At 46.6% G+C, this 26,399-nt stretch overlaps 1 protein-coding gene across 2 annotated transcripts in view; it reads right to left on the reverse strand.

Moving 5' to 3' along the window:
- Positions 1 to 9,335, reverse strand: part of tial1 (TIA1 cytotoxic granule-associated RNA binding protein-like 1) — a 45,736-nt gene extending 36,401 nt beyond the window's left edge. The window contains exons 1-2 of one of the 2 annotated variants that reach the window (XM_038773142.1): positions 9,192 to 9,335; positions 7,588 to 7,684 (exon numbers count right to left, since the gene is read on the reverse strand). In XM_038773142.1, the coding sequence (XP_038629070.1) occupies positions 7,588 to 7,684; positions 9,192 to 9,220 (126 nt within the window). In that variant the 5' untranslated portion in view covers positions 9,221 to 9,335. The remainder of the gene's footprint in view (positions 1 to 7,587; positions 7,685 to 9,191) is intronic. The other variant, XM_038773143.1, reaches the window with a different exon arrangement.
- Between the last annotated feature and the right edge of the window lie 17,064 nt (positions 9,336 to 26,399).

Raw genomic sequence — 26,399 nt, forward strand, 5'->3', positions numbered from 1 at the left:
ATATCTAAACCCCGGCACCTGCAACAACTATTCCTCGCCCTGCTCTATCCATGTCTCCGAAATGGCCACAACATCGAAGTCCCAGGTACTAACCCATGCCGCAAGCTTACCCACCTTATTCCGGATGCTCCTGGCATTGAAGTAGACGCACTTTAGACCACCTTCCTTCCTGCCGGTACATTCCTGCAACTTTGAAACCTTACTCATGACCTCACTACTCTCAGCTTCTTGTGTACTGGAGCTACAATTCAGGTTCCCAATCCCCTGCTGAACTAGTTTAAACCCTCCCGAAGAGCATTAGCAAAACTCCCCCCGAGGATATTAGTATCCCTCTGGTCCAGATGTAGACCATCCCGTTTGTAGAGGTCCCACCTACCACAGAATGAGCCCCAATTGTCCAGGAATCTGAAACCCTCCCTCCTGCACCATCACTGCAGCCACGTGTTCAACTGCTCTCTCTCCCTATTCCTCGACTCGCTAGCACGTGGCACGGGTAACAACCCAGAGATAATAACTGTTTGTTCTAGTTCTAAATTTCCACCCTAGCTCCCCGAATTCCTGCCTTACATCCCTATCCCTTTTCCTACCTATGTCGTTGGTACCTATGTGGACCACGACTTGGGGCTGCTCCCCCTCCCCCTTAAGGATCCCAAAAACACGATCTGAGACATCGCGGACCCTGGCACCTGGGAGGCAACACACCAACCGCGAGTCTCTCGTTCCCACAGAATCTCCTATCTATCCCCCTAACTATAGAGTCTCCAATGACTAATGTTCTACTCCTTTCCCCCCTTCCCTTCTGAGCAACAGGGACAGACTCTGTGCCAGAGACCTGTACCCCATGGCTGACCCCTGGTAAGTCGTCCCCCCCCCAACAGTATCCAAAGTGATATACCTGTTACTAAGGGGAATGACCACAGGGGATCCCTGTACTGACTGCTTATCCCCAACCCCTCTCACCGTCACCCATCTATCTTTATTCTTTGGCGTAACTACCTCCCTGAAGCTTCTATCTATGACCCCCCTCTGCCTCCTGAATGATCCGAAGTTCATCCAGCTCCAGTTCCCTAACACGGTTTTTTCTTTGCTGAACCTAGATGCCAAACCTCTGGCCAAAATCTTGTCCTCCAGGATTGAGGACTGTGTACAGGATGTTATAGTGGAGGATCAGACGGGGTTCGTTAAGGGCAGGCAGCTGGTGGCCAATGTAAGAAGGCTGTTAAACGTAATCATGATGCCCCCCGGAAGGTAGGGAGGTTGAGGTGATGGTCACGATGGACGCAGAAAAAGCCTTTGCCCGGGTCGAGTGGGATTATTTATGGTAGGTGCTGGAGCAGTTTGGGTTTGGAAGTGGCTTTATTGACTGCGTTAGGTTGCTGTACCGGGCTCCAGTTGTAGGTACACGGACAAACAAGACGATTTCAGACTGCGCCGGGGGACGAGACAGGCGTGCCCCCTCTCCCCACTGCTGTTTGCGCTGGCGCTAGAGCTACTGGCAATTGCTCGGAGGGCCTCAAGGGGCTGGTCCAGTGGCAGTGCCATGACGATATGTTCAGGGGCATGTCCAAAATTGAGGGGATTTTGGCAGGGGTTTGCCGACCCCATGTCCACGGTATTAAATAGGAGGATGGCCATGAGTCCAGAGGTGGCGATTTTTGGGGGTGTCGCAGGTTTCCAGGAGGAGAAAGAGGCACATGTTCTGGCCTTTGCTTCCCTGGTCGCCCGAGGCGCATATTAGTAGCATGGAGGGACTCAAAGCCCCCGAAATCAGAGACCTGGCTGGCTTCCTCTGCCTTGAGAAAATCAAGTTCGCCATGGGAGGGTCTCTGTTAGGGTTCGCCCGGAGGTGGCAACCATTCGTCGACTTCCTCGCAGAGAACTAATCGTCAGCAGAAGGGGGAGTTAGGTTAGCATAGATTAGGGGGGGTAAACAATGGTAGGACCTGTGGGAGGTGTATTTGCACTAAGTTAATATTTTCCTTGTTATATACATAGTTGATTTCGTTGCTGTTACAATGCCAAAGAAATAACTCAATAAAATGTTTATTAAAAAAAATATAAAAAGCAACAGTAAATTCAGAAAACTAGTGCAAATTATATAAAATAATTGCAAAAACTTATGTAAAAGGGAAGCAAGCTGCTAAAGTGAATGTTCGTCCCTTAGAAAATCAATCTGGGGAGTTAATGGTGAGGAACACAAATGGCAGAGATAAATCAATACTCTGCCTAGTTTTCACAATGGAGGACACCAGTACCATCCCAATAGGAACAGGTAACACAGAGGCAATAGAAAGGGAGCAATTTAGAGCAATCATCATCAACAAAGCAATCATCATCAACAGAGAAAAAGTATGAAGCAAACTATTGAGATTCAACGTGGGCAAGCCCCCAAGACCTGGTGGCCTACAGCCTAGGCTCTTAAAGGAAGCGGCAGCGAAGGAAAGGGATCCATTGGTTACAATATACCAAAATTCCCAGATGCAAGAAAGCTTCCAGTGGATTGGGAAAATGCCAATATCTGCCCTTTTTCAAAATAGGTAGGAGGCAGAAAGGAGGAAACTGTAGAACAGTTAGTTTAACGTGCCATTGGGAAATTGTTAGACTCCATTATTAAAGAAGGAATAACAGGACATTTGGAAAGACAAAACACAATCCATCAGTCAGCATGGTTTTAATGAAGGGTAAATAGTGTTTGACTAATTTGCTGAAGTTCTTCAAAGATGTAACAAGCCAAGTGCTGGTAGGTGGAGTTGAAATGCCCATCAGCCATGATTGAATGGCGGAGTGGACTCGATGGGCCGAATGGCCTTACTTCCACTCCTATGTCTTATGGTCTAAGTGGTTAATGGAGATCCTGTAGATATCTGGACTGCCACAAGGTATTTGATCAGGTGCCACACAAAAGATTAATACTCGAGGTAAAATCACATGGGGTATGGGTTAATTTACTAGCTTGGATAGAGGACTTGTTTAACCAACAGAAAGCAGAGACGGGACAAATAGGTTTTGTCAAATAGGTTTGGCAAGGTGTAACTAGTAAGATGCTACAGAGTTTGGTCTATATATATATATAATATATATATATTGGTATGGCAAAATTTGCAGATGACGTTAAAATAGGTGGGATAAGAAGTTGCAATAAAGAAATAAAAACATTGACAAATGAATATGGATAGATCAGGTGAGTGGGCCAAAATTTGGCAGATGGTGCTCAATGTGGATAACTGAGGTTATCCATTTTGGTCAGAAAAATAGAAAGCAACTCATTATAACGTAGAGAAATTTCAGAGTGCTTCCGTGCAGGGATGTGGGTGTCCTCATGCATGAATCACAGAAAACTAGTATGCAGGTACAGGAGGTAATAAGGGAGGCAAATGGAATTTTGGCATTCATTGCTGAATGAATAGAAAATAAAAGTAGGGAAGTGTTGCTGCAACTGTGTTAGGCATTGGTGAGACCAGACCTAGAGTAGGTCTAGTTTTGGTTCCCCCCCCCCCCTCCGCCCTTACTTCAGGAGGGATGTAGTTGGATTGGAGGCAGTTCAGAGGAGGTTCACTAAATTGATTCAGAGATGAGGAGTTTGCTTTATGAAGAGAGATTGAGCAGTTTGGGGCTATGCTCACTGGAGTTTAAAATGAAAGGAGATCGAATTGAGGTATACAAGGTGAGGATTGATAAAGTAAAGGTGGAGTGGACGCTTCCTCTTGTGGGGCAATCTAGAAGTCATAGTTTTAGAATAAGGATAGCAGATTTAAAACAGATGAAGAAAAATTACTTCTCTCTCCGAGTTGTGAATCTGGATTTTGGGACATGGAGTAAATTTGAGATAGAGGTTTAGTTACTAACGGATTAAAAGAGTTAATGGGAACAGGCAGGCGAGTTGACATCAAGATGAGATCAGCTGGAACGCAAAGAAAAACGGGAAGGGAAAACGAGCAATGGCCCAGTTAGATGATCAGTAAAAAGGAAAGAATAGAAAAGAGAGGGGAGGAAAGACCTACCCACCTCGTCCAGGACAAAACAGCATTTTAAAACATTTTTTTTTTTTTAAAAAAGGAGGGCTTGGGGGCAGGGGGGGGATGATGAAGAGAGAGAGACAGAGAGAGAGAGAGAGAGCGCGAGAGAAGAGATTGTATGCTGAGCCAGACGGCAACATACTTTAAATAGAGAAACCCAAGCAGAAGCCTTTTTGAACTGTACAATAAATGAAAAGCAAGGCAATGGATATAATTTTGAAAATGCCAATAAAAAGACTTTAAAAGATTAGATCAGCTATGCTGGCACTTAATGGCGAAGCAGGCTGGAACGTCTCTACCAAATTCAGATTTTAAATTGATTTAGCAATTACCGTTTGCAAAAAAAGAGTTCTAAACTGCGACCACCATTTCATAGCATCTTTCCCAACTTCATTCTGAAAAGTCTGCCGCTAATTTAGACTAGACCTCCTATGCTATGGCACCTCAGTTGAAGGCTCCTTTCTAATCTATCCCACTTAGGAATTTATCGTCCATTCCGGCAAACTTCAGCTGCATTCCCTCTAACACCAATATATTTTTCTAAAGATGTGACGCTCAAAAATCCAGGTATCATCTAACTGGAGCTTTCTACAGCTGAAACCTAGCTCCTATCCTTGCATTTGTTTCTTCTAGGGCATGATTAGCCTCTGTTATTTTCTGTACCAGTGACATTTTAATGATCTAGATACCCGAATTCCCAAGTCTCTTTGGACCTCTACAATTTAGAAAGTACGCTATTCTCCCCTCAAAAGTCTGAGGTGAACAACCTTGTATTTAGCTGCATGGCAATTGCCATCATTGTGACTTTTTAAATTAACATCTCTTCGTAATGTCATACTTACATTGCCTACAATTACATTAGTCTTTGTCTCATCAGCAAATTTGGTTGGAACTTTCAATCTCATCATTTAGATCATTAATCTGAATAATGGGGCCCCAACACAGAACCTTGAGACACATCACATCCTACCCATTAGAATACCTGTTTTCATCCAAACTCTGTCTCCTGCCACTCAGCCAGTTTCCCAACCAGGTCAGCAATCTGCCTTTAATTCCATGAGCTTCAGCATTAGTTAAGTCTCTTCTGGGGGATTTTGCATCAAATACCTTCTGGAGATCCTTGCAAATAGCCAGACATTCCCACCTACGACAGATATTGGTCACCTCTGCGAAGAAATTCCACCGTCATCAGGCATGACACCGTACGAATCCATGCTATATCTTTCAGATTAGTTTAATATTTAAGGTGTTCAGTCACAGTTCTTAATTTGTAGATTCATTTCTTGACAACGGATGTTCTGCTAGCTCATCTATAATTACCTGGTTTCACACTCTCCTTTTCTTAAATGGCAGAATTGGACCCTTAGTGTCCAAAAAAGGTTAGATGGGGTTGCTGGATTATGGGGATAGGGTAGAGGCATGGCCTTAAGTGGGGTGTTCTTTCCTAAGGGCCGGTGCAGACTCAACGGGCCAAATGGCCTCCTACTGCACTGTAAATTCTACGATAACCTAATTTTGCTCGGAGTTCCTGGTAGTGTTTAAAACTACTTCCCTAAATGGTTTGTCTGAACCCAGCATAATAACTGGTTCCTTTGCCTCCAATATCCTTTCAAGCCAGTTCAAAATGTCCTCAGTCTGGCCCACGGTAGGTGTCATTTCAAATGAGACTCCTGACCCTGCTTCCAAAGGATGCCAACTGCCTGCCAATTAGAGCTACCACATTACACTTCTCCAGGTTACCCCTTTTGGACAACCTATTCCTAGGTGCCTGGGCTGCATTCTGACTGTCCTTCTAACAGCCGTTCTTCTTATTCTTACAGGTAGTAAATACATTACACCTTTTGATTAGAACCAGCTTACGCAGATCCTCCTTCCCCATCCTACTGGGATTCCCCTCATTCTGCAAACTATTGGTCATACTAACCCAATTCTGATCCTGCGCTACTCAAAGACTGGAGCAAACTGCACATACTGCACCCTCTCCCTATGTGTGTTACCAACTTGCACTTCAGCTCAATGAGTGTGACAGGTTTCAAGACAAAAACATGACTGTAGCGGTGTTCACTTAGGATAGTCCTGCAGTCCACAAACTCCTATAATATGCCATCCAGACACAACCTGCTCTGCCCCATCTTTATGCATTTATATATGTTAAATACTTATTCCCTTATTCTTACAGGAACCACAAGTATTGAGGACAAAAAGAAGCACTTTCTTCCCCCTCTGCACCAAATTTCCACCTGTTGAACTCTGTTAGGATACATTTTCTGTCCAATACAATCATCTCATTCCAAGGTTTAAGATGCTAGGCCGCAACAGCCCAGTCCATGCTTAACTCTTTTAGCTATACAAATTTAAGTACCTTTTAAAAATGTTTTGGACAAATTAATAATCGGCCAAAAAAGCAAATGAATTGCAAAATGCTTCAGATTGAGGATTCAAACCTGACAATTAATAATTGTATAGGGTGAAATAGCCCAACATCAAATACACAGCACTGATTTGTGTTCTTCTGCAAGCCCATTCAGAAAATTATACATTTAAGATACCAAACAATTACTGATAAGGGTTCCACCCAAAATTTCAACCATTCCCTTTCAAACTGATCTGCTAGGCAACATACTATATGAATGAATGGAATATTTTATTAACACATTGGTTGACAACCTGATCAGTCATTTAGTAGTGAAAAACCAATATATTTCTGGACCAAAGTAATAATTAATCATCCATAAGCAGACAAAGCACACAAATGTGAACACCGACTGTTGTACAGTAGAATCTAATTATCAGATGATAGCATTGTAGAAAGTTCAATGATGGAGATGATTGGGGCACCAAAGGAATTGGAAACATAAACTGCCACGCGGTCAAGGTGTTGACCTAAACTGTGCTGCTCCAGTGAACAGCCAAATTAGCAAAAGTCACGTATGCAGAGGGAGTGGCGGGAGAAAAGCTGTCCCTTGGCTGCTGCGACCAAATTTTCTACCAGCTATGTCACAGTAGCAGAGCATGGAGATCCTCTGATCTGCAAGCTGTATGCAGTCCTCAAAAAAAAAGAGATTTGTTGCATGGCCCAGAAAGATTACTATTTCTTATATTCACCCCAGAAATTACTGCATTTCATTAGCCCCCCCCCCCAGCCTCTCTTCCCCCACTGAGGGCACTTACAACATTTCCATTACAAACAAGCCTATTTTAAATTATGCACCGCAATTTGAAACTTGCACTTAAAAGTTCTACTCCTCCCAGAACACTGCACAAAGTACATAGTAGCTTGTACTTCTAGTGGTGCATAAACTCAAAAGTCAACTGTCGTATTTGTGACTTTTCCAAGAACCAGTATTCTTCTTGAAGTCATTCAAAAGGATGATATAGTAGATTAACAGTGAATCATCTCATTTTGCACAAAAGGTTAGTGTAGAAATTGGTCCCATTTGTACCAATGTACTTTGTGCTTCTAGCTATTGCAGGTATGAAACAAGCTTTTACGGGACAACAATATTCAGAATAATCACTGACATAGTGAGTTTATATTATTCTTGGGAGTGTAATTATGTTGTGTTCTTACCTCGGTAATCATTTTACAACTTTTGCATGGGCCAATCTGACTAAAAAGTTGAAGTATAAGGGCTTCAGTCACATCTCTGGAGAGGTTACCTACGTAGCTGAAAAACAAGTAGACATTTCAATGTCAGTTACTATTATTAGCACATTTTCATTCTAGATTATTTCAGTAGCTTTAAAGTGATTTAACTGGTAATAATTGATTAGGCATTTTGTGATCATTCCATTAAAAAGATAATGTGATCCAGGCATTTCAGTCCATTTGGTTTACTTTTTCCTCTAACAAGTGGTAGAACATTAAACACTGATGGGATTCTGACTATCGCCTTGTACATTTCTTCCAATAATTGAGAGTTTTCCAGGAGTTGCTAAAATTGGGAGGGAAAGGTTGGGTACATTCATGGGGTAAAAAAATCTAAAACTAGCAAACCATGATGAAACTTTCAGAAGGCAGGACAAATAAAAGATAGAGGCACCATAAAACAAATGCATGCTCACAAAAACAAACTGAATATTAGGAAGTGAGGTACCTGGCATTTCAATTGTCATTTTTTTTTTTTAAATGAAGCATTTTCTGGTTGGCAAGTTTTATTAAATGATCACTAGGTCCAAATACATTAGCATAAATCATGACCAAAACTAAACATAACTTCCAAAGTTTTATGCAGGTACCAAAGTGCATGTATTCTCAAGTTTTTTGCAGCACAAAATTCGCAAGACTCATGTGCTAAAACCATTCTTCATCTTCAGTCATAACTCAGGATCAACATGGCAATCTTCCCTGATCTTTAACACAATGCTGTCGATAGCGAGGTCAAATTTGCCAATAAATCCGCAAAGCTAACCAACAATTTTGGAACAGACCATGTTCACAATAGACAGGAATAGGTGGAATAAATATCTCCCCCCGGGCCACTTATTGACCAAGCTGGACGGATGGGCGAGGTGCATGTTTCGAAACACCCCCACCCACCCACACACCACCAACAAAAAGATCAAAGCGAAAACAACATGAAAAAAATTTACGCCGTCAAGAGCAATCTCTTGGAAGCCGGAACGTCTGCTCCTCTCCCGCCCGTCATAAAAAGTGCGGCGCCGGTTTTTTATTTCTAAATTAAGTTTATTTCCTCTCCACCCCCCCCCCCCCCCCGCCCCCCGGGGCATCTCCCAGGAGACGAGACCGGGCCCCGGCGGCGAGGCGGGCGCCAGCTGCCGGGACTGATTTGCTCGACGACGACGAGGCCGCTCGTGATCGACACAAAATGGATTCCTCTCCCTCTGGCCCGGGTGCGAGGCCCGCGGCCGGAGCTGGCGGCCTCACGGCACCCCTTTCTCCCCCTCCACCACCACTTGGCTCTCCTTCTTCCCCCCCTTCCTCTCTCTCTCTCTGGGGCCCGGACTCCAAACACGAAGCCCGCTCCGGGCGTCAGGCCTACGGGAGGAAAGGTAAACCTGACGCCTTCTCCCAGCCGTCATCACGCCTCAAAAAAAATATATATATACATTAACCCTCCCCGGTTTCTGTTTTTCTTATGACAAACAGACGCGAGGGGAAATGAAACGTGTGCGTTTGAATGATTTTCGCCGCTGTTGTTCGCCTTGACTCACAGGGTGCGCGGATACGAATCGTCCTCCATGTCGGGAGCCGCTTCCTCTCCGCGCCCGAAGCTGCAAATGGCGGAGTCGGTGAGTCAGCCAGGCCTGCCCGCACATGCGCAGCCGCCTCTACACCACCACCAACTTTGCTGACACTTTATAAAGAATCCCAAACTTTCTTTTGTTTTTCAATTGATCACCAGAAATCTGCGACTGCTTAGGCGGCATGGCACTAAATGAAGAAGAAGAAGACCAGAAACAAAAATTGTCTCAATTCTGTCCAACTTCCTCCTCAAGAATCATCCCCCTTTCCTATCCATTATCCCAACACAAACCACTGTTTGGTCATCATTAAATTGATTATATCTTTTTTTTTCATTCCTCCCAGATTGTTGTGCAGGGACTCAGCTCGCTGAGGAAGTGTCACGCCGACTCCAAACGTTAACTCTTTCTCTCTCCACAAATGCTGACAGACCTGCCCAGCTATTCCAGCATTTTCTGTTTTTATCTGTGGCTTTTTTTCATCTCCCAGATATGTTCCCTGAGATTAGACCCAAAACAAGGATAGAAAATGGTGGAAGCTCTCAGGCAACACCTGTGGAAGGGGGACAAGAGTCAATCCGTCAGGTTGGTGACCTTCCATTAGTTCTGATTCATCAGCTCCAGTTCTGATGCTGATTCATCAGCCTCAATAGCTCTCAACTCTGCTTCTCCCTCCATGTCTCAGTGTTTCCAGCATATTCTCATTTTTAAATAAAGAGAAAGGAATTGTCCAAGTGATTAGGTGCAGTAGGGGATATTTAGGGGATTGAAGATGGTGTGAAGCAAAAAGTTGATAATTATGAAAATCAGAGAAACAAAATAAGTATCAAGAGGATTGAATGCTTGCCACAGAATAGCAAAGAAGATGGAAAATCCAATAAACCTAGTTCTCAAAGGAAAATCCTCAGGACAAGCTCACACCTTTTCCATTCATCGTAAATCGTCTGCACTTACCCTATCCTCCACCAGCTCTCTGAGGGGAAAATGAAAAAAACTGAGACTCAATGAAGTTGTTAATGTCATTGTTGAAGCCAGGATGATATTAAGTGCCCACTAGAAAGATGAGACACTCTTCCTCAAGGCTGCATTGAGCTTTTGGTCTCAGGAAGTCAAGAAGTATGGGGAGCACGCAGAAAAGGTGTTTTAATTTAATTGAATTTACAGTGCAGAAGGAGGCCCATCGAGTCTGCACCGGCTCTTGTAAAGAGCACCCTACCTCCACCCTTTCCCCATAACCCAGTAACCCCACCTAACACTAGGGGCAATTTGGACCCTAAGGGCAATTTAGCATGGCCAATCCACCTAACCTGCACATCTTTGGACTGTGGGAGGAAACCAGGACACCCGGAGGAAACCCAGGCACACACGGGGAGAACGTGCAGACTCCACACAGACAGTGACCCAAGCCGGGAATCGAAGCTGGGACCATGGAGCTGAGAAGCATTTGTGCTAACCACTATGCTACCGTGCTGCCCCAAGCTGAAGATCAGCCACGATCATCTTGAATCACGAAGAAGCCTTGACAACCCCTATAGCCTACTTCTATTTCTTCTATTATTATGTTCATCAAATCAACGTAGATAGATAGATAGAACAGTACAGCACAGAACAGGCCCTTCGGCCCTCAATGTTGTGCCGAGCAATGATCACCCTACTTAAACCCACGTAACCCGTATACCTGTAACCCAACAATCCCCCCATTAACCTTACACTACGGGCAATTTAGCATGGCCAATCCACCTAACCCGCACATCTTTGGACTGTGGGAGGAAACCGGAGCACCCGGAGGAAACCCACGCACACACGGGAGGACGTGCAGACTCCACACAGACAGTGACCCAGCCGGGAATCGAACCTGGGACCCTGGAGCTGTGAAGCATTGATGCTAACCACCATGCTACCGTGAGGCCCCAAACGTAGGCGGCCAACAGCAGAGGGTGGGGCAGAGGATTGAAATTGCAAAATGAGCAGAAGCTCAAAGTCATTCTTGCAACAGAACAGAGATCTTCAGCAAAACAACCAACCTATATTTGGCTTCCTGCATTGTGAGCAGCAAATACCATTCACTGGATTGGAAGAAATATGAATACATTATTGTTTCCACTGGAAGAAATGTTTGGGGCTATATGTGGTGACAAATGAGAAGGTGAAGCTAAATAGTTATTGTATCACTTGCACTTACATAATAATGCGCCAAGGGTGACAATGACGGAGGATAATCCATCAAATACAGAGGCCTTGTAGGATGGAAGACAAAAGGGATCTTATCATCTTCTGGGGAGGGAGAGAAGGGAAGTGAGAAATTGGACTGACCTGATTAAAGAAAAGAAGGATATTTCAGAAGCTCTGATATGGAAAGTGATATCATCTGAGAAGATGTGACAGAAATGGAGAAACTAAAAGATGGGGATGGACTACTTACAGGAAGCAATGTTGGAATGGGTATAATCAACGTAGCTGTGAGAGTCAATGGCCCTGTACTCGGTATCAGTAGATGGCCTTTATCCAAAGGGATAAAGATGAAAGAAGTTGGGAAAAGGGAAAAGTCAGAGATGGACCACGTAACGGGTAGGGAAAGGTGGCAGTTATCCCTAATGCGAGAAATTAGTTTAATCAGCCCTCTCCCTTCCTCCAATAGTATTTAAGCCCACATGAGGCAGATCCTGTCAAGCAATGATTGTGCTTGCAGGAGGTAGTTCCTGGGAGTTGATGGGAAATGTGAACATTCCTCACACCTATTTAAATTATAATCTGTAATTACTAAACCCTGGTGACTCACAGCATCAACCATTTAAAGAACTAGTCCATACATCTTCAAATTTTGACAAGAAATTGTTGACGGTTAAATTTACTCCATGGAAAATTTAAAGGGCCACACATCACGGTTACACAGTGGTTAGTACTGCTGCTTCACAGCACCAGCGACCCAGGTTCGATCCTTACCTGGGTGACTGTCTGTTTGGAGCTTGCACATTCTTCCTGTGTCTGTGTGGGTTTCCTCCCAGAGCTCCAGTTTCCAACCCCAATCCAAATATGTGCACGTTACGTGGACTTGGTCATGCTAAATTGTCCCTTAGTGTCCAAAGTGTTAGGTGGGGTAATGAAGTTACAGAGTTATGATGGGGAAGTAGGCCTGGTTGGGGTCTCTTTCAGTGGGTGGGCTGAATGGTCTCCTGCACTGTAGGGTTTCTATGATCCATGAGCTTCTATGTTTCTATGATCACTGGCTGGGTCGCAGTAGCTGAGATGTTCTACTTTTCTCCTGGGTTTGTAATAATAATCATAATTGTCACAAGTTGGCTTACATTAACACTGCAATGAAGTTACATCTCGCAGTAGCTGAGATGTTCTACTTTTCTCCTGGGTTTGTAATAATAATCATAATTGTCACAAGTTGGCTTACATTAACACTGCAATGAAGTTACTGTCAAAAGCCCCTAGTCACCACATTCTGGCGCCTGTTCGAGTGCGCAGAGGGAGAATTCAGAATGTCCAAATTACCTAACAGCACATCTTTCAGGACTTGTGAGAGGAAACCCACGCAGACACAGGGAGAATGTGCAGCCTTCGCACAGACAGTGACCCCCCCCCCCGGGAATCGAATCTGGGACCCTGCAGCTGTGAAGCAACAGTGCTGACCACTGTGCAACCTGCCGCACTATATTAAAAGTGTCCAGGAGATCCACCTATTATCTGGGAGACACCTGGAGAGTTACTGTTATGTTTTTGTACCTCAAAAAAAGACCCATATTATCATCCGAGGAGCAGAATCAAGTGTTAGAAAGATCAATATCGTTTAAGGATCTTGTTGTTTAAAAGTTATGGTTCCTAAATTAATGGGATGACAGAATTCAATGCTTGAAACATTACCTCCCAGAGGGTGTGGTTATTAGGTTTGGGCCACGGTTGATTGGGCCCAGAAAAAATGGTTCCAAATGAGGAGCAATCCCATTTTCACCTTGCTTTTGATACCAAGAAACCTCTTAATTTGCAAACAGGTAGGAGAAAGGGTTACTGTATGAATTTGGCTGCTGACCACCCTTAGTACAACTTGTACCTGTGAATTTACAGACCATGACCTCTAGCCATAAATAAGATTGGCGTAAAATTGGCTACATTCTGTAGTTGTACCTCCTACTTTCAATAGCAAAGAGGACATTGTTGACCAGATGCCTCCGCTGTTCCAATGTGGAAAATGAATTCAGTTTTCTAACACCACTACAACTTTGTCTTTAATGGTGAGCTGCTACTTGTTTTTCCATTCAACCAAGTGTGCCACAGATCAAGTTCTCTTGGCAACTTTTCCAAGCGCCAGCCGTTCATTCAATTTGGGAGGCACCCGCGCCACACGAGATAGTGCTCTCCAGGGGCTAGCTCAAACCCATTTTTGTTTCTCTCGCAAAATTAGGACTTGTCTTCAGAATGAAGAATGCTCCAAGTCCTTTCTTGTTCAGGACAGCTGGCCTCCCTTTCTCTCCTCACTTGATTGCACTTGCCACGAAGTGTAAAGCCAGTATTCCTGAAAGAGCAACATTGGCAGATGAACCGAGCAAGCATGTGCCACAATTTGCCGTCAAAGGCAAGCATCTGCAAACAGACAAGGAATGAGCTTTGGATAACTAAGCCAGATAGCCAGGCAGGTTATAATGGCATGATGATGCGGCCTCAGGGCACCGCCTGTGGGAGGTGTATCTGACTTCAGTGACTGACAATCCATGATTTTGCAAGAGGCACTCGGTGTTCATGCTGCATGTGTGGGAGACATGACGTATCATGGAATTTTTTTACCATATTTTTACTCAGATGATTCTTGCTGTCACCTCTGATTTGTTACACTCATAGTGTGGTCGTTTCTTATTCCCCGCTCATCAGTTACTGTGAATTATCTAGGATTTCTTTTTCTATCCAGCTGCTATTTTTCTTTCCAACTTTGCACCGAGCAGAGTAAAGACGCACAGAATTTGAAAGGTGGCTCAATACAAAGAAGTTTCAGCATGCCACCAGAAGCAGTAGCCAGGTATGGGTTCACAGCTATGATTTCTTAACATGTGATTCCCTGATCTTGATCTGATTTTCTGGCGGCTGCTTTTAGAAAGAAACAGTTGCATTTATTTTGTGCCTTTCTCATGATGCCCTTAAGTGGTTTTTAACCAAAGAATTATTTTTGAAGTGTAGTCACTGTTGTGATCCAGGAAACAGGTAGCCAATTTGCAGCCATCAAGATCACATGGACAGCAATCCGCTAATGCTCAGATAATCGGGGCTGTTTAGCTCACAGGGCTAATCGCTGGCTTTGAAAGCAGACCAAGGCAAGCCAGCAGCACGGTTCGATTCCCGTAACAGCCTCCCCGAACAGGCGCCGGAATGTGGCGACTAGGGGCTTTTCACAGTAACTTCATTTGAAGCCTACTCGTGACAATAAGCAATTTTCATTTCATAATCAATTTTGGTGATTTTGGCTGAGGGGCCCCTATGTTCCTCTTTAAATGGTGCAAATGTTAGGGCAGATGGGCCTAACTTTAACGCCTCATTCAAAAGACATTCTTTTCCTCAGGTGGCCGAAGGCTGTACTGGCACACTGGAGGTCATGTTGAGTTTTAACGTCGATACCTGTCCTCGCTGAGAAGAGCACCCAAGGTATGAGAAGTTGATCAACATTGTCCATTGTCACTGTCACTGGCGGGGAGGGTACAGACTGTGAAAATGACACTGCTCCCGAGATTGCTGTTCGTGTTTCAGTGTCTTCCAATCTTCATCCCCAAGGCTTTTGGGTTTTATATGGGCCGGGAAAGCCCTGGTCCTTCTTGAGTGGGGGCGCGGGGAGGGGGGCTTAACCCTACTGAACTTTATTAATTACTACTGGGCGGCTAATATATCGATCGTTAGGAAATGGAGGTGGGGAGGGGTCGGTGTGGGAGCGAGTGGAGATGGCATCTTGCAAGGGCATGAGTCTGAAGGCTTTGTTAACGGTACCTCTGCTGTTCTCACCAGCTCGGTACTCCACAAACCCCGTGGTAATGGCAGCCCCAAGAGTGTGGGGGCAGTGGAGGCAGCATATGAGACAAGAGGGGGCATCAGTGTGGTCACCGATCTGTGATAACCACCGGTTCACTCCGGGGGAGCAGGACGGGGGCTTCAGGAGGTGGCAGCGGGCAGGGATTGAGAGATTTAGGGATGTCTTCATTGAGAAGGGTTTCCCGAGCCTGGAGGAGCTAGAGGAGGAATTTGAGTTACTGGGTGGGAATGGGTTCCGGTACCTGCAAGTACGGGATTTTGTCCGGAGGCTAGTCCCAAGCTCTCCTCGCCTCCCACTAAGGGGACTACAGGATAAGGTGTTGTCTGAAACGGATTGGGGAGGGGAGGGTTTCGGAAATATACAAGGAACTGATGGATTGGGAAGCGGTCCCAATTGGGGAGGTGAAGAGGAAGTGGGAGGAAGAGCTGGGAGGTGAGTTGGGAGTTGGGTTATGGGAGAAGGCCCTGCGGAGAGTCAATGTATTCTTGTCGTCTGCCAGGCTTAGCCTGATCCAGTTCAAGGTGGTCCACAGGACTCGTATGACTGTGGCCTTGATGAGTAGGGTTTTTGAGGAGGTGGAGGACAGGTGTGGTCAGTGTGGGGGAAAATCCTGCGAACCACGTACACATGTTCTGGGCGTGTCCGAGGCTGAGGGGATTTTGGCAGGGATTTTCAGATGTCATGTCAGAGGTCCTGGAAGGGAGGGTGACTCCGAGCCCAGAGATGGCACTATTTGGAGTGTCAGAAGATCTGGGAGCCCAGGGGGGGGAGAGAGGCCGAATTTTGGAGGGACTTGGAGCCTCCAAAGTCGGGGGTTTGGGTCAGTGACATGGCAGGGTTTCTTAGGCTAGAGAAAATTAAGTTCGCCTTGAGGGGTTCAGCACAGGGGTTCGCTCAGAGGTGGCAGCTGTTCATCGACTTCTTCAAGGAAAACTGACCATCAGCGGTTGGTGTAGGGGGGGGCAACGAAGTGACGAATAAGGGCAGGGAATCTAATGTATGGTTAGTTAGGGTTTAGGGCTGGGGGGAGTTGGGTATGTTATTGTGGGGTTTTTGCGTGTTTTGGATCTCTGTTGTTTAAAATGTTAAAATTCAACTTCTGGTGGCGGCCATGGAGGAGTAGGTCGCGCATTCGGCAGCTCCCGTCTGGAACGGACTCTCGGATCTTTTTTCAGGAGTTTTCACGGACATTTTGGAGCAGATTGGTGAAACGAACACTGCCAAAAGGATTCCCTCTCTGTTGTATGGATAGCTGGACCAGGAGTGGCCGGGTGAAGTGTTTAAGTCCCAACAGACAGAAGCGTGCGGAGCGGGGCCCGAGGCACGGCATGGCGGCCGGTATGGACCAGGGTGCATGGGCTCAGTGGTCACAGGAGCAACAGGAGTTCCTTAGGGGCTGCTTTGCTGATCTTAAAAAGGACATGCTGGCCCCAATGAAGGCATCAATAGACCAAATGACCGCAACTCGGGCGACACAAGGGAAAGCGATTAAGGAGATGGAGAAAAAGCTATCCGACCAAGAGGACGAGTTGGTCGTATTGGCCCTTAAGGTGGAGGCGCAGGATGACCGCCACAAGAAGTTGCAGGAGAGGCTGGAGGACCTAGAAAACAAGTCTAGGAGACAGAACTTGAGAATTGTGGGCCACCCCGAAGGTGTGGAGGGGTCGGATGTGGGAGCATTTGTATCCAAGATGCTGGAGACGCTGATAGGGACAGGTCGATTCCCTCGACCCTTGGAGCTGGACGGTGCGCACAGAGCCCTAGCAAGGAAGCCCAAGGTGAATGAACCACCGAGGGCCATGGTGGTGAGATTTCATCGCTTCTTGGACAAGGAACTTGTCTTGCGGTGGGCAAAAAAAGAACGGAGCAGCAGGTGGGGGAACAGCGTGATACACATCAACCAGGACCTGGGTGCGGAGCTGGCCAAGAGGCGTGCTGGATTCAACCGGTTAAAGGCGACCCTCTTCTGCAAGGGTGTGAAATTTGGGATGCTACACCCAGCGAGGCTATGGGTCAGATACAAGGAACGGCATCACTATTTTGAGACGGCGGACGAGGCGTGGTCATTCGTCAAACAAGAAAAGCTGGACTCGAATTAAAGGACAGTTAAGCTTTGGTGGAATGCGGCGGTGAGGCTGGGTAACACGGTACCGTTTCTAATATAAGATTCTATACAATGTTGGGTGCGTGCAAGGACTGTGGTGGTGGCTGGAGGGTGCAGTGTTTTTGGCAAAGTTGAGATATGGAGGGGAGGGGTGCCCTGTACTTAGTGCGATTTTTCGGGAAGTTGGAGCCTTGGTTCAACAAGTGTCTCCACACAGGGCAATGTTAGTGTCTTCTGTTTATTTTTCATTTCGTATTACTATTTACTCACTGGGGCTGGAGAGGTAGTTTAATTGGTGTATTCATGTGGGGAGAGGGGTCCGGACAATGAGGCGACAGTCTGATTGGCGCCAGGGGCGGGAGCTGCTGGGGTCAGCATGGGTCAGCTGACTCTCGGGAGCTTAGTGGGGGGTGAGCAAGTGTTCAGCTGGTACTTGGCGGTGGGTTTTGGGTCGTGGGGCTGTTGGGGGGGGGGGAGGGGAGGGGGTGCTGCTTTGCTGACAGAGCAGGTAACAATTTTGGGGTACCAATTAAGGGTCAGGGGTGGTGGCTCCCTGTGGGGACGCTCGAGGAAGCGAAGGGTGCGATCTCGAGGTTGGCCAAAAAGGGCGATGGCTAGTCAGGGGGTTAACCCTCCTGTCCAGGCTGATCAAGTGGAATGTGAGGGGTTTGAATGGGCCGGTCAAAAGAGCGCGCGTGTTCGTGCATCTAAAGGGGTTAAAGGCAGACGTAGCAATGCTCCAGGAGACACATTTAAAGCTCGTAGATCACACGAGATTGAGAAAGGGATGGGTAGGCCAGGTGTTCCATTCAGAGCTGGATTCGAAGACCAGGGGGGTAGCAATTCTGATAAGTAAGGGTGTGGCATTTGAGGCTAGGAGAACTGTGGCTGATAAGGGGGGCAGGTATATAATGGTGAGTGAAAAGTGGGAGGGGGTCCGGGTGGTGTTTGTGAACGTCTATGCTCTGAATTGGGATGATGTGGAATTTATGAGACGCATGCTAGGCAAAATCCCGGATTTAGAGTCACACAACCTGATCATGGGGGGAGACTTTAACACAGTCATTGACCCCGAGCTGGACCGGTCGAAGTCCAGACAGGGAAGCGACCGGCAGTGGCTAAGGAACTGAAGGGTTTTATGGAGCAGATGGGGGTGGTGGATCCCTGGAGGTTCCCGCAGCCGAGAGCGAAGGAGTTCTCTTTCTTCTCCCACATTCATAAAGTTTATTCCCGCATAGGCTTCTTCGTCTTGAGCAGAACGTTAATCCCAAAGGTGGCGGGGACAGAATACTCAGCAATCACAGTCTCGGACCTTGCCCCGCACTGGGTGGACCTGCGGCTTAGTGAGGAGAGAGGGAAGCGCCCACTCTGGAGACTGGATGTGGGGCTGCTGACGGACGAAGTGGTTTGCGGGCGGATTAGCAGGAACATCCAGGATTACCTGGAAACAAACGATTCGGGTGAGGTAGCAGCGGCAACGGTCTGGGAGGCTCTGAAACGCAGTTGTCATTGGGGAGCTCATCTCAATTCGATCCCATAGGGAAAAGAGAGAAAGAGCGGAGAGGGAGAGACTGGTGGAGGAGATACTCTGAGTGGACAGGAGCTACGCAGAGGTTCCCGAGGCGGGGCTACTGAGGGAGCGGCGGAGTCTGCAGGCGGAGTTTGAACTGCTGACCATAGGGAAAGCGGTAGCACAGCCGAGGAAGGCAAGGGGGGGCAGTCTATGAGTATGGGGAGAAAGCGAGTAGAATGATGCGAAAGAGGGAGGCAGCCAGCAAAATCGGGGGAGTAAAGAATAAGGAGGGTAACACAGTCTTGGATCCAGGGCGGGTGAACGGAGTCTTTAAGGAACTCTATAATAAACTATACGAGTCGGAGCCCCCAATGGGAGCGGAAGGGATGAGGCAATTTTTAGACCAGTTGAGGTTTCCAAAGGTGGAAGAGGACTTGGTGGAGGGGTTGGGGGCCCTGATTGAATTGGAGGAGATTGTCAAGGGTATAGAGGGCATGCGATCAGGTAAAGACACGGGGCCGGACGGTTACCAGGTAGAATTCTATAAGAAATTTTCAGAAATATTGAGCCCACTCCTGATGAGGACCTTCAATGAAGCTAGAGAGAAAGGAACCCTCCCCCCAACAATGTCACAGGCCTTGATCTCACTCATTCTTAAACGAGGGAAGGACCTAGAACATTGCGGGTCATAAATGCCGATTTCACTTTTAACCGTGGATGCCAAATTGCTAACTAAGATTCTGGCCACAAGAATTGAGGATTGCGTCCCAGGGGTGATAGAGGAAGACCAGACTAGGTTTGTTAAAGGCAGACAACTCAATAGCAATGTCCGGAGACTTTTGAATATTATTATGATGCCCTCAGAGGGAGGGGAGGCGGAGGTGGTAACAGCGATGGACGCAGAGAAAGCCTTTGACCGGATGGAGTGGGAGTACCTGTGGGAAACGCTGGGGAGGTTCGGGTTTGGCAAAAGCTTTATTGGCTGGGTGAAATTGCTGTACCAGGCACCTGTAGCAAGTGTATGTACAAACCAGCTGAGGTCGGGGTACTTCGAGCTTCACCGAGGAACGAGGCAGGGTTGTCCCCTCTCCCCGTTACTATTTGCCCTAGCTATAGAACTGCTAGCTATGGCGCTGAGAGCCTTGAGGAACTGGCGGGGACTGTTTCGGGGGGGGGGGGTGGAACATCGGGTCTCACTATACGCGGATGATTTGCTCCTGTACATTTCGGACCCTGTGGAGGGGATGGGGGAGGTTCTGCGGATCCTGAGGGATTTTGGTCGTTTTTCAGGGTACAAACTGAACATGGGAAAGAGCGAGTTGTTTGTGATCAAATCCAAGGGGCAGGAGGAGAGACTGAAAGAGCTCCCGCTCAGGATGGTAGAGACAAGATTTCGTTACCTGGGTATACAGGTGGCCAGGAAATGGGATGCCCTGCACAGGCTCAACCTGACCCAGTTGGTGGAGCAATTGGAAGGGGACATGCTCCCGCTGTCACTGGCAGGGAGGGTGCAGACCGTGAAAATGACTGTCCTCCCCAGATTTTTGTTTGTCTTTCAGTGCCTCCCCATCTTCATCCCGAAGGGCTTTTTTAAGTGGGTAAGTAGGATCATTTCAGGCTTTGGGCGAATAAGACCCCGCGAGTAAGGAGATCGCTATTGGAGCACAGTCGCGGGGGGGGGAGTGGGTTGGCACTATCGAACCTTTGCAACTACTACTGGGCGGCCAATATAGCTATGATTAGGAAGTAGGCGATGTGGAGGGGGGGGGGTGCGGCATGCGAGCAGCTGGAGGCGGCGTCATGTAAAGGTACTAGTCTGGGAGCTTTGATAACGGCTCCTTTGCCGTTCTCGCCGACCTGTTACTCCACAAGTCCGGTGGTGGTGGTGACACTGTGGATCTGGGGACAGTGGAGCAGGTACAAGAAGGTGGAGGGAGCATTGGTCTGGACCCCGATACGTAACAACCACAGGTTTGTCCCGGGTAGGATGGATGGTGAGTTCCAGAGCTGACAGAGGGCAGGCATCAGAAGGATGGGAGATCTGTTCATAGACGGAAGCTTTCCCAGTTTGAAGGCGCTAGAGGACAAATTTTATCTGCCGCCAGGAAACGCCTTTAAATATCTGCAAGTACGAGCCTTCCTGAAAAAACAGGTAGTGGCCTTTCCAACACTGCCGCCACTGAGGATACAGGACAGGGTGGTCTCCGGCATCTGGGTGGGGGAGGGGAAGGTGTTGGATATCTACCAGGAACTACAGGAGGTGGAGGAAACCCCGGTGGAGGAGCTCAAGGGCAAGTGGGAGGAGGAGCTAGGTGTGGAGTTGGAAGCAGGTCTGTGGGCAGAGGCACATGTCCACATGTTTTGGGCATGCCCGGAGCTTAGAGAGTTCTGGCAAGGGTTCACAAGGGCAATGTCCAAGGTGCTTAACACACGGGTGGTGCCGAGTCCAGAGATAGCTAACTTTGGAGTAACAGAAGACCCGGGAGTTCAGGGGGCGAAAGAGGCCGACATCTTGGCCTTTGCGTCCCTAGTAGCCCGGAGACGGATTTTATTAATGTGGAGGGACTCGAAGCCCCCGAGTGTAGAGACTTGGAAATGACATGGTTGGGTTTCTCCGCCTCGAGAAAATAAAGTTTGCCTTAAGAGGGTCTACACTAGGGTTCTCTCGGAGGTGGCAGCCGTTCGTCGACATTCTCGGGGAAAATTAAAATGTCAGCAGCAGCAGCAATCCGTAGTGGGGGTGTAACTGCTTCATTGGGATGGTGTGGGAAGACTGGGTCACGTGGGGTAACGTCTATTTAATTGTTATTGTATATTCTCTTTTTGCACTATGTTAATGTTCACTCTAGTTTGTTTTGTTATTATTGTTACTACTGTTTTATTGTGAAAAATTCTGCAAAACCTTAATAAAAATATTGTTTTTTAAAAATGTTACATTTATAAATGCCTCAATAAAATATTTTCTAAAAAAAAACGTTGTCCAGTGGTCCGCCATGGATCTTGACAGTCAAGGGGCAGTGTTATGCTGTGGGAGCAGGCTGGTAGAGAACCTTTGTCTTCCGGATGTTCAGACGAAGGTCCATGCTTTGACATGCTTCCGTGAATGAATTGATGATAGTTTGGAGCTCGGCTTCTGAGTAAGCGCATATACATTGTCAACATACTGCAGTTTAATGACAGAGTTGGGTTGATCTTGGTTCTGGAATGGAGGCAGCATTAGTTGAGTGGATTCCCACTCATCCTGTGGAGTAGCTCTACTCCAGCGGGGAGCTTCATGGAGATGAGGTGGAGTGTTGCAGCGAGGAAGATGGAAAAGAGCACTGGTATGATGACACCATTTTGCTTGACCCCAGTTTGCACTTGTACTGGGTCTGGGGCAGATCAATTGGCAAGGATCCTGGCTTGCATATCATTGTGTAATCCCTGCTATTGGACAAAGACCTTGCTCCATCAGGAAAAAGAAGCACTCAAGGGCAGCATTGTGGCACAGTGGTTAGCACTGCTGCCTCACGGTGCCGAGGTCCCAGGTTCGATCCCGCCTCTGGGTCACTGTCCGTGTGGAGTTTGCACATTCTCCCCATGCTTGCGTGTGTTTCGCCCCCACAACCCAAAGATGTGCAGGCTAGGTGGATTGGCCATGCTAAATTGCCCCTTAATTGGAAAAAATTAATTGGGTACTCGAAATTTATTTTTAAAATACTTCTAAAAAAACAATAGCTCTGGAAAGTAAAAGGAAAAATTATATTGGAACAGGAGCTTTGAAGGCGAGACTAAAATAAGAAAAGTTAATTATATCTTAACCAATTTCTGTAAACTGATAGATAATTAGTATTACAAATTTATCTTTCAGCATCAATAAAATACGTAATTACTTTGTGTCAGACATGCTATATACAGCAAATCTGCTGGACTGGAGCATTGGGAAAAGCTACTGTCACTTCTAAGCTGCAGAGTCACTGATAACAAACACCACAAGTTATGTGCCAGGTCTTGATATACACGTCAGCAACATTACTGGTGATTTTTGAACACTGTTAATAATGCTGACAATCCTCAAATGTACTTGCAAGTGCTGGCAATTTTATCATAGTCTTTATGATTCTGATTTTTGCTGATATATTTTGTAGAAAAAAAAACACCTTAAAAATTCTATCAAAAGGCATAATGAGAACTTTCTTCTTGCATGGGATTTATATCACCCCCTGGTGGCCTGACTTTAAATTAACAATAGTCCTGACACAGGGAAGGAGATTTTCCATTCACCAAAGTCATCGTGTTGACCCCGTCTAATTTTGGTTTGATGATGTCATGAATCATACATGCAATGCAAGCTCCCTGGCCAGTTTATGGCCTGACCAGTAGGAGCTGATATTCAGTCAGCAGGTGCATAGCCATGCTGTCATCCACCCTTCAAAGGCTGCAGGGCATAATTAAAGGCATGCAGCCGTATAAGAGTTTGCATTTATAAAGCACCTTTCAGCAACGCAGAGCTTCCCGAAGTGCTATCAAGGAAATGAAGTACTTTTGCAGTGTGGCCGCCGTTGCAAGGCAGGAAATGCAACAGCCATTTTGCACAGAGCAAGCTCCCACAAACAGCAACAAGTTGGACAATAATGATTAAATCATCTGTTCGGTTGACATTGGTTGAGAAATAAATAATGGCCAGCAAAAATAGAAGACTTCCCATTCCCCAAATGATTGGGTGCGAAGAGGATACACTTGAATAAAATTAATGAGATTTAAAATTGCCCAGGCCTGATGCTCTTGACGTTATGTGTCAGGTCATGCCACCCTTCCACCCACATGATTCCAAATATTTTGTTCCATCAACTTAGACTTAGGAGAACTTCCCCATTTTGTAAAATAGTACCATGGGATTTTTTTGCATCCACCGTGAGGACTGAAAGGAACCTACTCAATTGTTTGATCTCTTCCCAAAAGACAAAAAGACAACACCTCTGTCATTGCATTGGAATGTTAACCTAGATTATGGACTTCAATTACTGGCATTACATAGAATTACATAGGGCGGGATTTTCTGTGCCCCCCCAACCGCGGCATAATTTGTGGCGGCAGAAATGGCTTGCCATTGGCTGCCAGCAGAATCATCTAGACCCTCCAATATCTACGGCATTTTGCGCGGCTTCCCCATTAAGTCCCTGGGGAACCCGCATTGAGGGGGGGGGGGGGGGGGGGAGTTGCTTTTAGAGGGACCAGAAGATCCCGCTGGTGGGTAGGGCTGGAGAATCCAACCCATCATGTTGATTGCATAGAAAAAGACCCAACAGGCCCATGATGGTGTTCAGGTTCCATATGGGTCTCCTGCCATGAGTTACTTAATCTAACTCCATCTTCTGCTCTGCAGTTGCCACTCTCCCTATGAATCATTCTGTGAAGGACACAGTGTAAATGTAAGTTGTTGATGAGTGGGGACAATCTCTGCAACATAGAACATACAGTGCAGAAGAAGGCCATTTGGCCCATCGAGTCTGCACTGACCCACTTAAACCCTCATTTCCGCCCTATCCCCGTAACCCAATAACCCCTTCTTACCTTTTGGACACTAAGGGCAATTTAGCATGGCCAATCAACCTAACCTGCACGTCTTTGGACTGTGGGAGGAAACCGGAGCACCCGGAGGAAACCCATGCAGACACCGGGAGAACGTGCAGACTCCGCACAGACAGTGACCCAACAGGGAATCGAACCTCGGACCCTGGCACTATGAAGCCACAGTGCTATCCACTTGTGCTACCGTGCTGCCAAGTTGCTTTTTGTGGCTATAAATACATTTTCCACAGTCTATGTAAAGTAAAATGTGTCCTTGTCGATGCTTATAACAGACATGCGCCAAAGATAAGTGACTTTGTTAATACTTCCAGAGATGGGCCCATAACTTTCTGGTTCAATGGTGGGAGCACTGCCAACGGAGTCAAGCCTGACGGTAATTGAGGAGTGGGGGCAATACCAGGTAGATGTAGTTATGAAGTGTTTATTGGCAGCTAACAGCTTATGTACAGGCACAGAGTTTCTAATTCAGGTGTTAACTCTCTGCCTCCTGGGTCCGCTGTGACCAGGACCTCCCTCTCCCAGGGCCTTGTGCTTTTCCCTCAGTTGTCGGGGTTCGGGCGCTCCCATATGATAGGCCACGATCCAGTCACATGGACTATTATTATTAGGGCATGCCACTTTAAAGGGGCGGGACTACTACATCCCTCCCCCATTAAGACCATCAATAACAAATATACAAACAAGCTATATACAATAACTCTATACAATAGGAAGCTGAGAAAACACAAGGGAAGACAGTCCAAACAGTACATCAGAGTGTTAACCTATCGGGAGATTTCCTGGGTCTCGTCGACCTCCTCAATCCTCCAACTGGTTCCTCCAACTCTGAGGTTACAACGCCATCAGTCTTAGCATAATGTTCCAGAGAGTCAACCAACCCTGCAGGGTTATTCCTTCTGTAGCTTGTTCCTGGATCATCCATAAGGCCTCCTCAAGACCTTTGGCTCCCTTTGTTCCAGCTGCACCACAGGAACTCAGGTGCCACCTGCCAGCTCCAACTGTTTCGAGGTTGGGGTTGTGGTCCTCCAGCTTCTCACCTGGACCATGTGATTCCATACAATGACGTGGACCTGAGGTAAAATTTCGGACAAGGACCAGGTCGCCCATTTGGAAAAATTTGTCCCCTTTTCGCAAAGTGTATTGTTTCCTCTGGGGTGACTACTGTACCTCCACCTTTGAACCCTAGCTAAGTGACCTCACTAGCTTGGAAAGTGCACTTCTCGCATTTTAATCGGATTCCCACATTTCTAAATCTTCTCAACACCTCTTCTATGCTTGCAAGCTGCTCCTCATGTGATGTTCCTGTTGTTAGGACTTTACTCAGGAAGACCACAACCTTCTGGATACTCTGGAGGAGATTCTCCATTGTGTGCTGGAGTAGCGTACAGGCTGAGGAGATACCAAAAGGTAATCTGGTGTATTGAAACAGGCCTTTATGAGTGTTAATCGTCGCAAACCTTCGGGAATCTTCATCCAGTTTTAGTTGCAAGTAACCACAACTCAGGTTAATATTGGTGTATGTGAGGCTCCTTGCCAACTTTGCATAAAGGTCTTCAATTCGTAGAGTTGGGTATTTATCTACTAGGGCTGCCTGATTGATTGTAAGCTTGTAGTCCCTGCATATCCTAATGGAGTGGTCTGGTTTTAATGCAGGGATGATTGGGGCTGCCCCTTCTGAAAACTGCATTGGTCTGTTAATTCCCAATTCTCTCAAGCTTTTAAGTTCAGCTTCCACTTTTTGGTGCAAGGGGTAAGTGACAGGTCTTGCTCTGAAAAAGATTTATTGAGTCCAGATGGACATAAATGTTTGCCTTTACTCCCTTTATTTGGCCCAACTTGTTCTGGAACACGTCCTTATATCTGTACATGACTTCCTGAGAGACGCCGTCCAAGATTTAAGAAATTTCCAACCAGTTCAACTTGATTTGCCGCAACCAATCCCACCCTATCAGGCTTGGTCGATGTCCCTCAACA

This window comes from Scyliorhinus canicula, chromosome 16 (assembly GCF_902713615.1).
Source record: "Scyliorhinus canicula chromosome 16, sScyCan1.1, whole genome shotgun sequence".
Taxonomy (NCBI): Eukaryota; Metazoa; Chordata; class Chondrichthyes; order Carcharhiniformes; family Scyliorhinidae; genus Scyliorhinus; species Scyliorhinus canicula.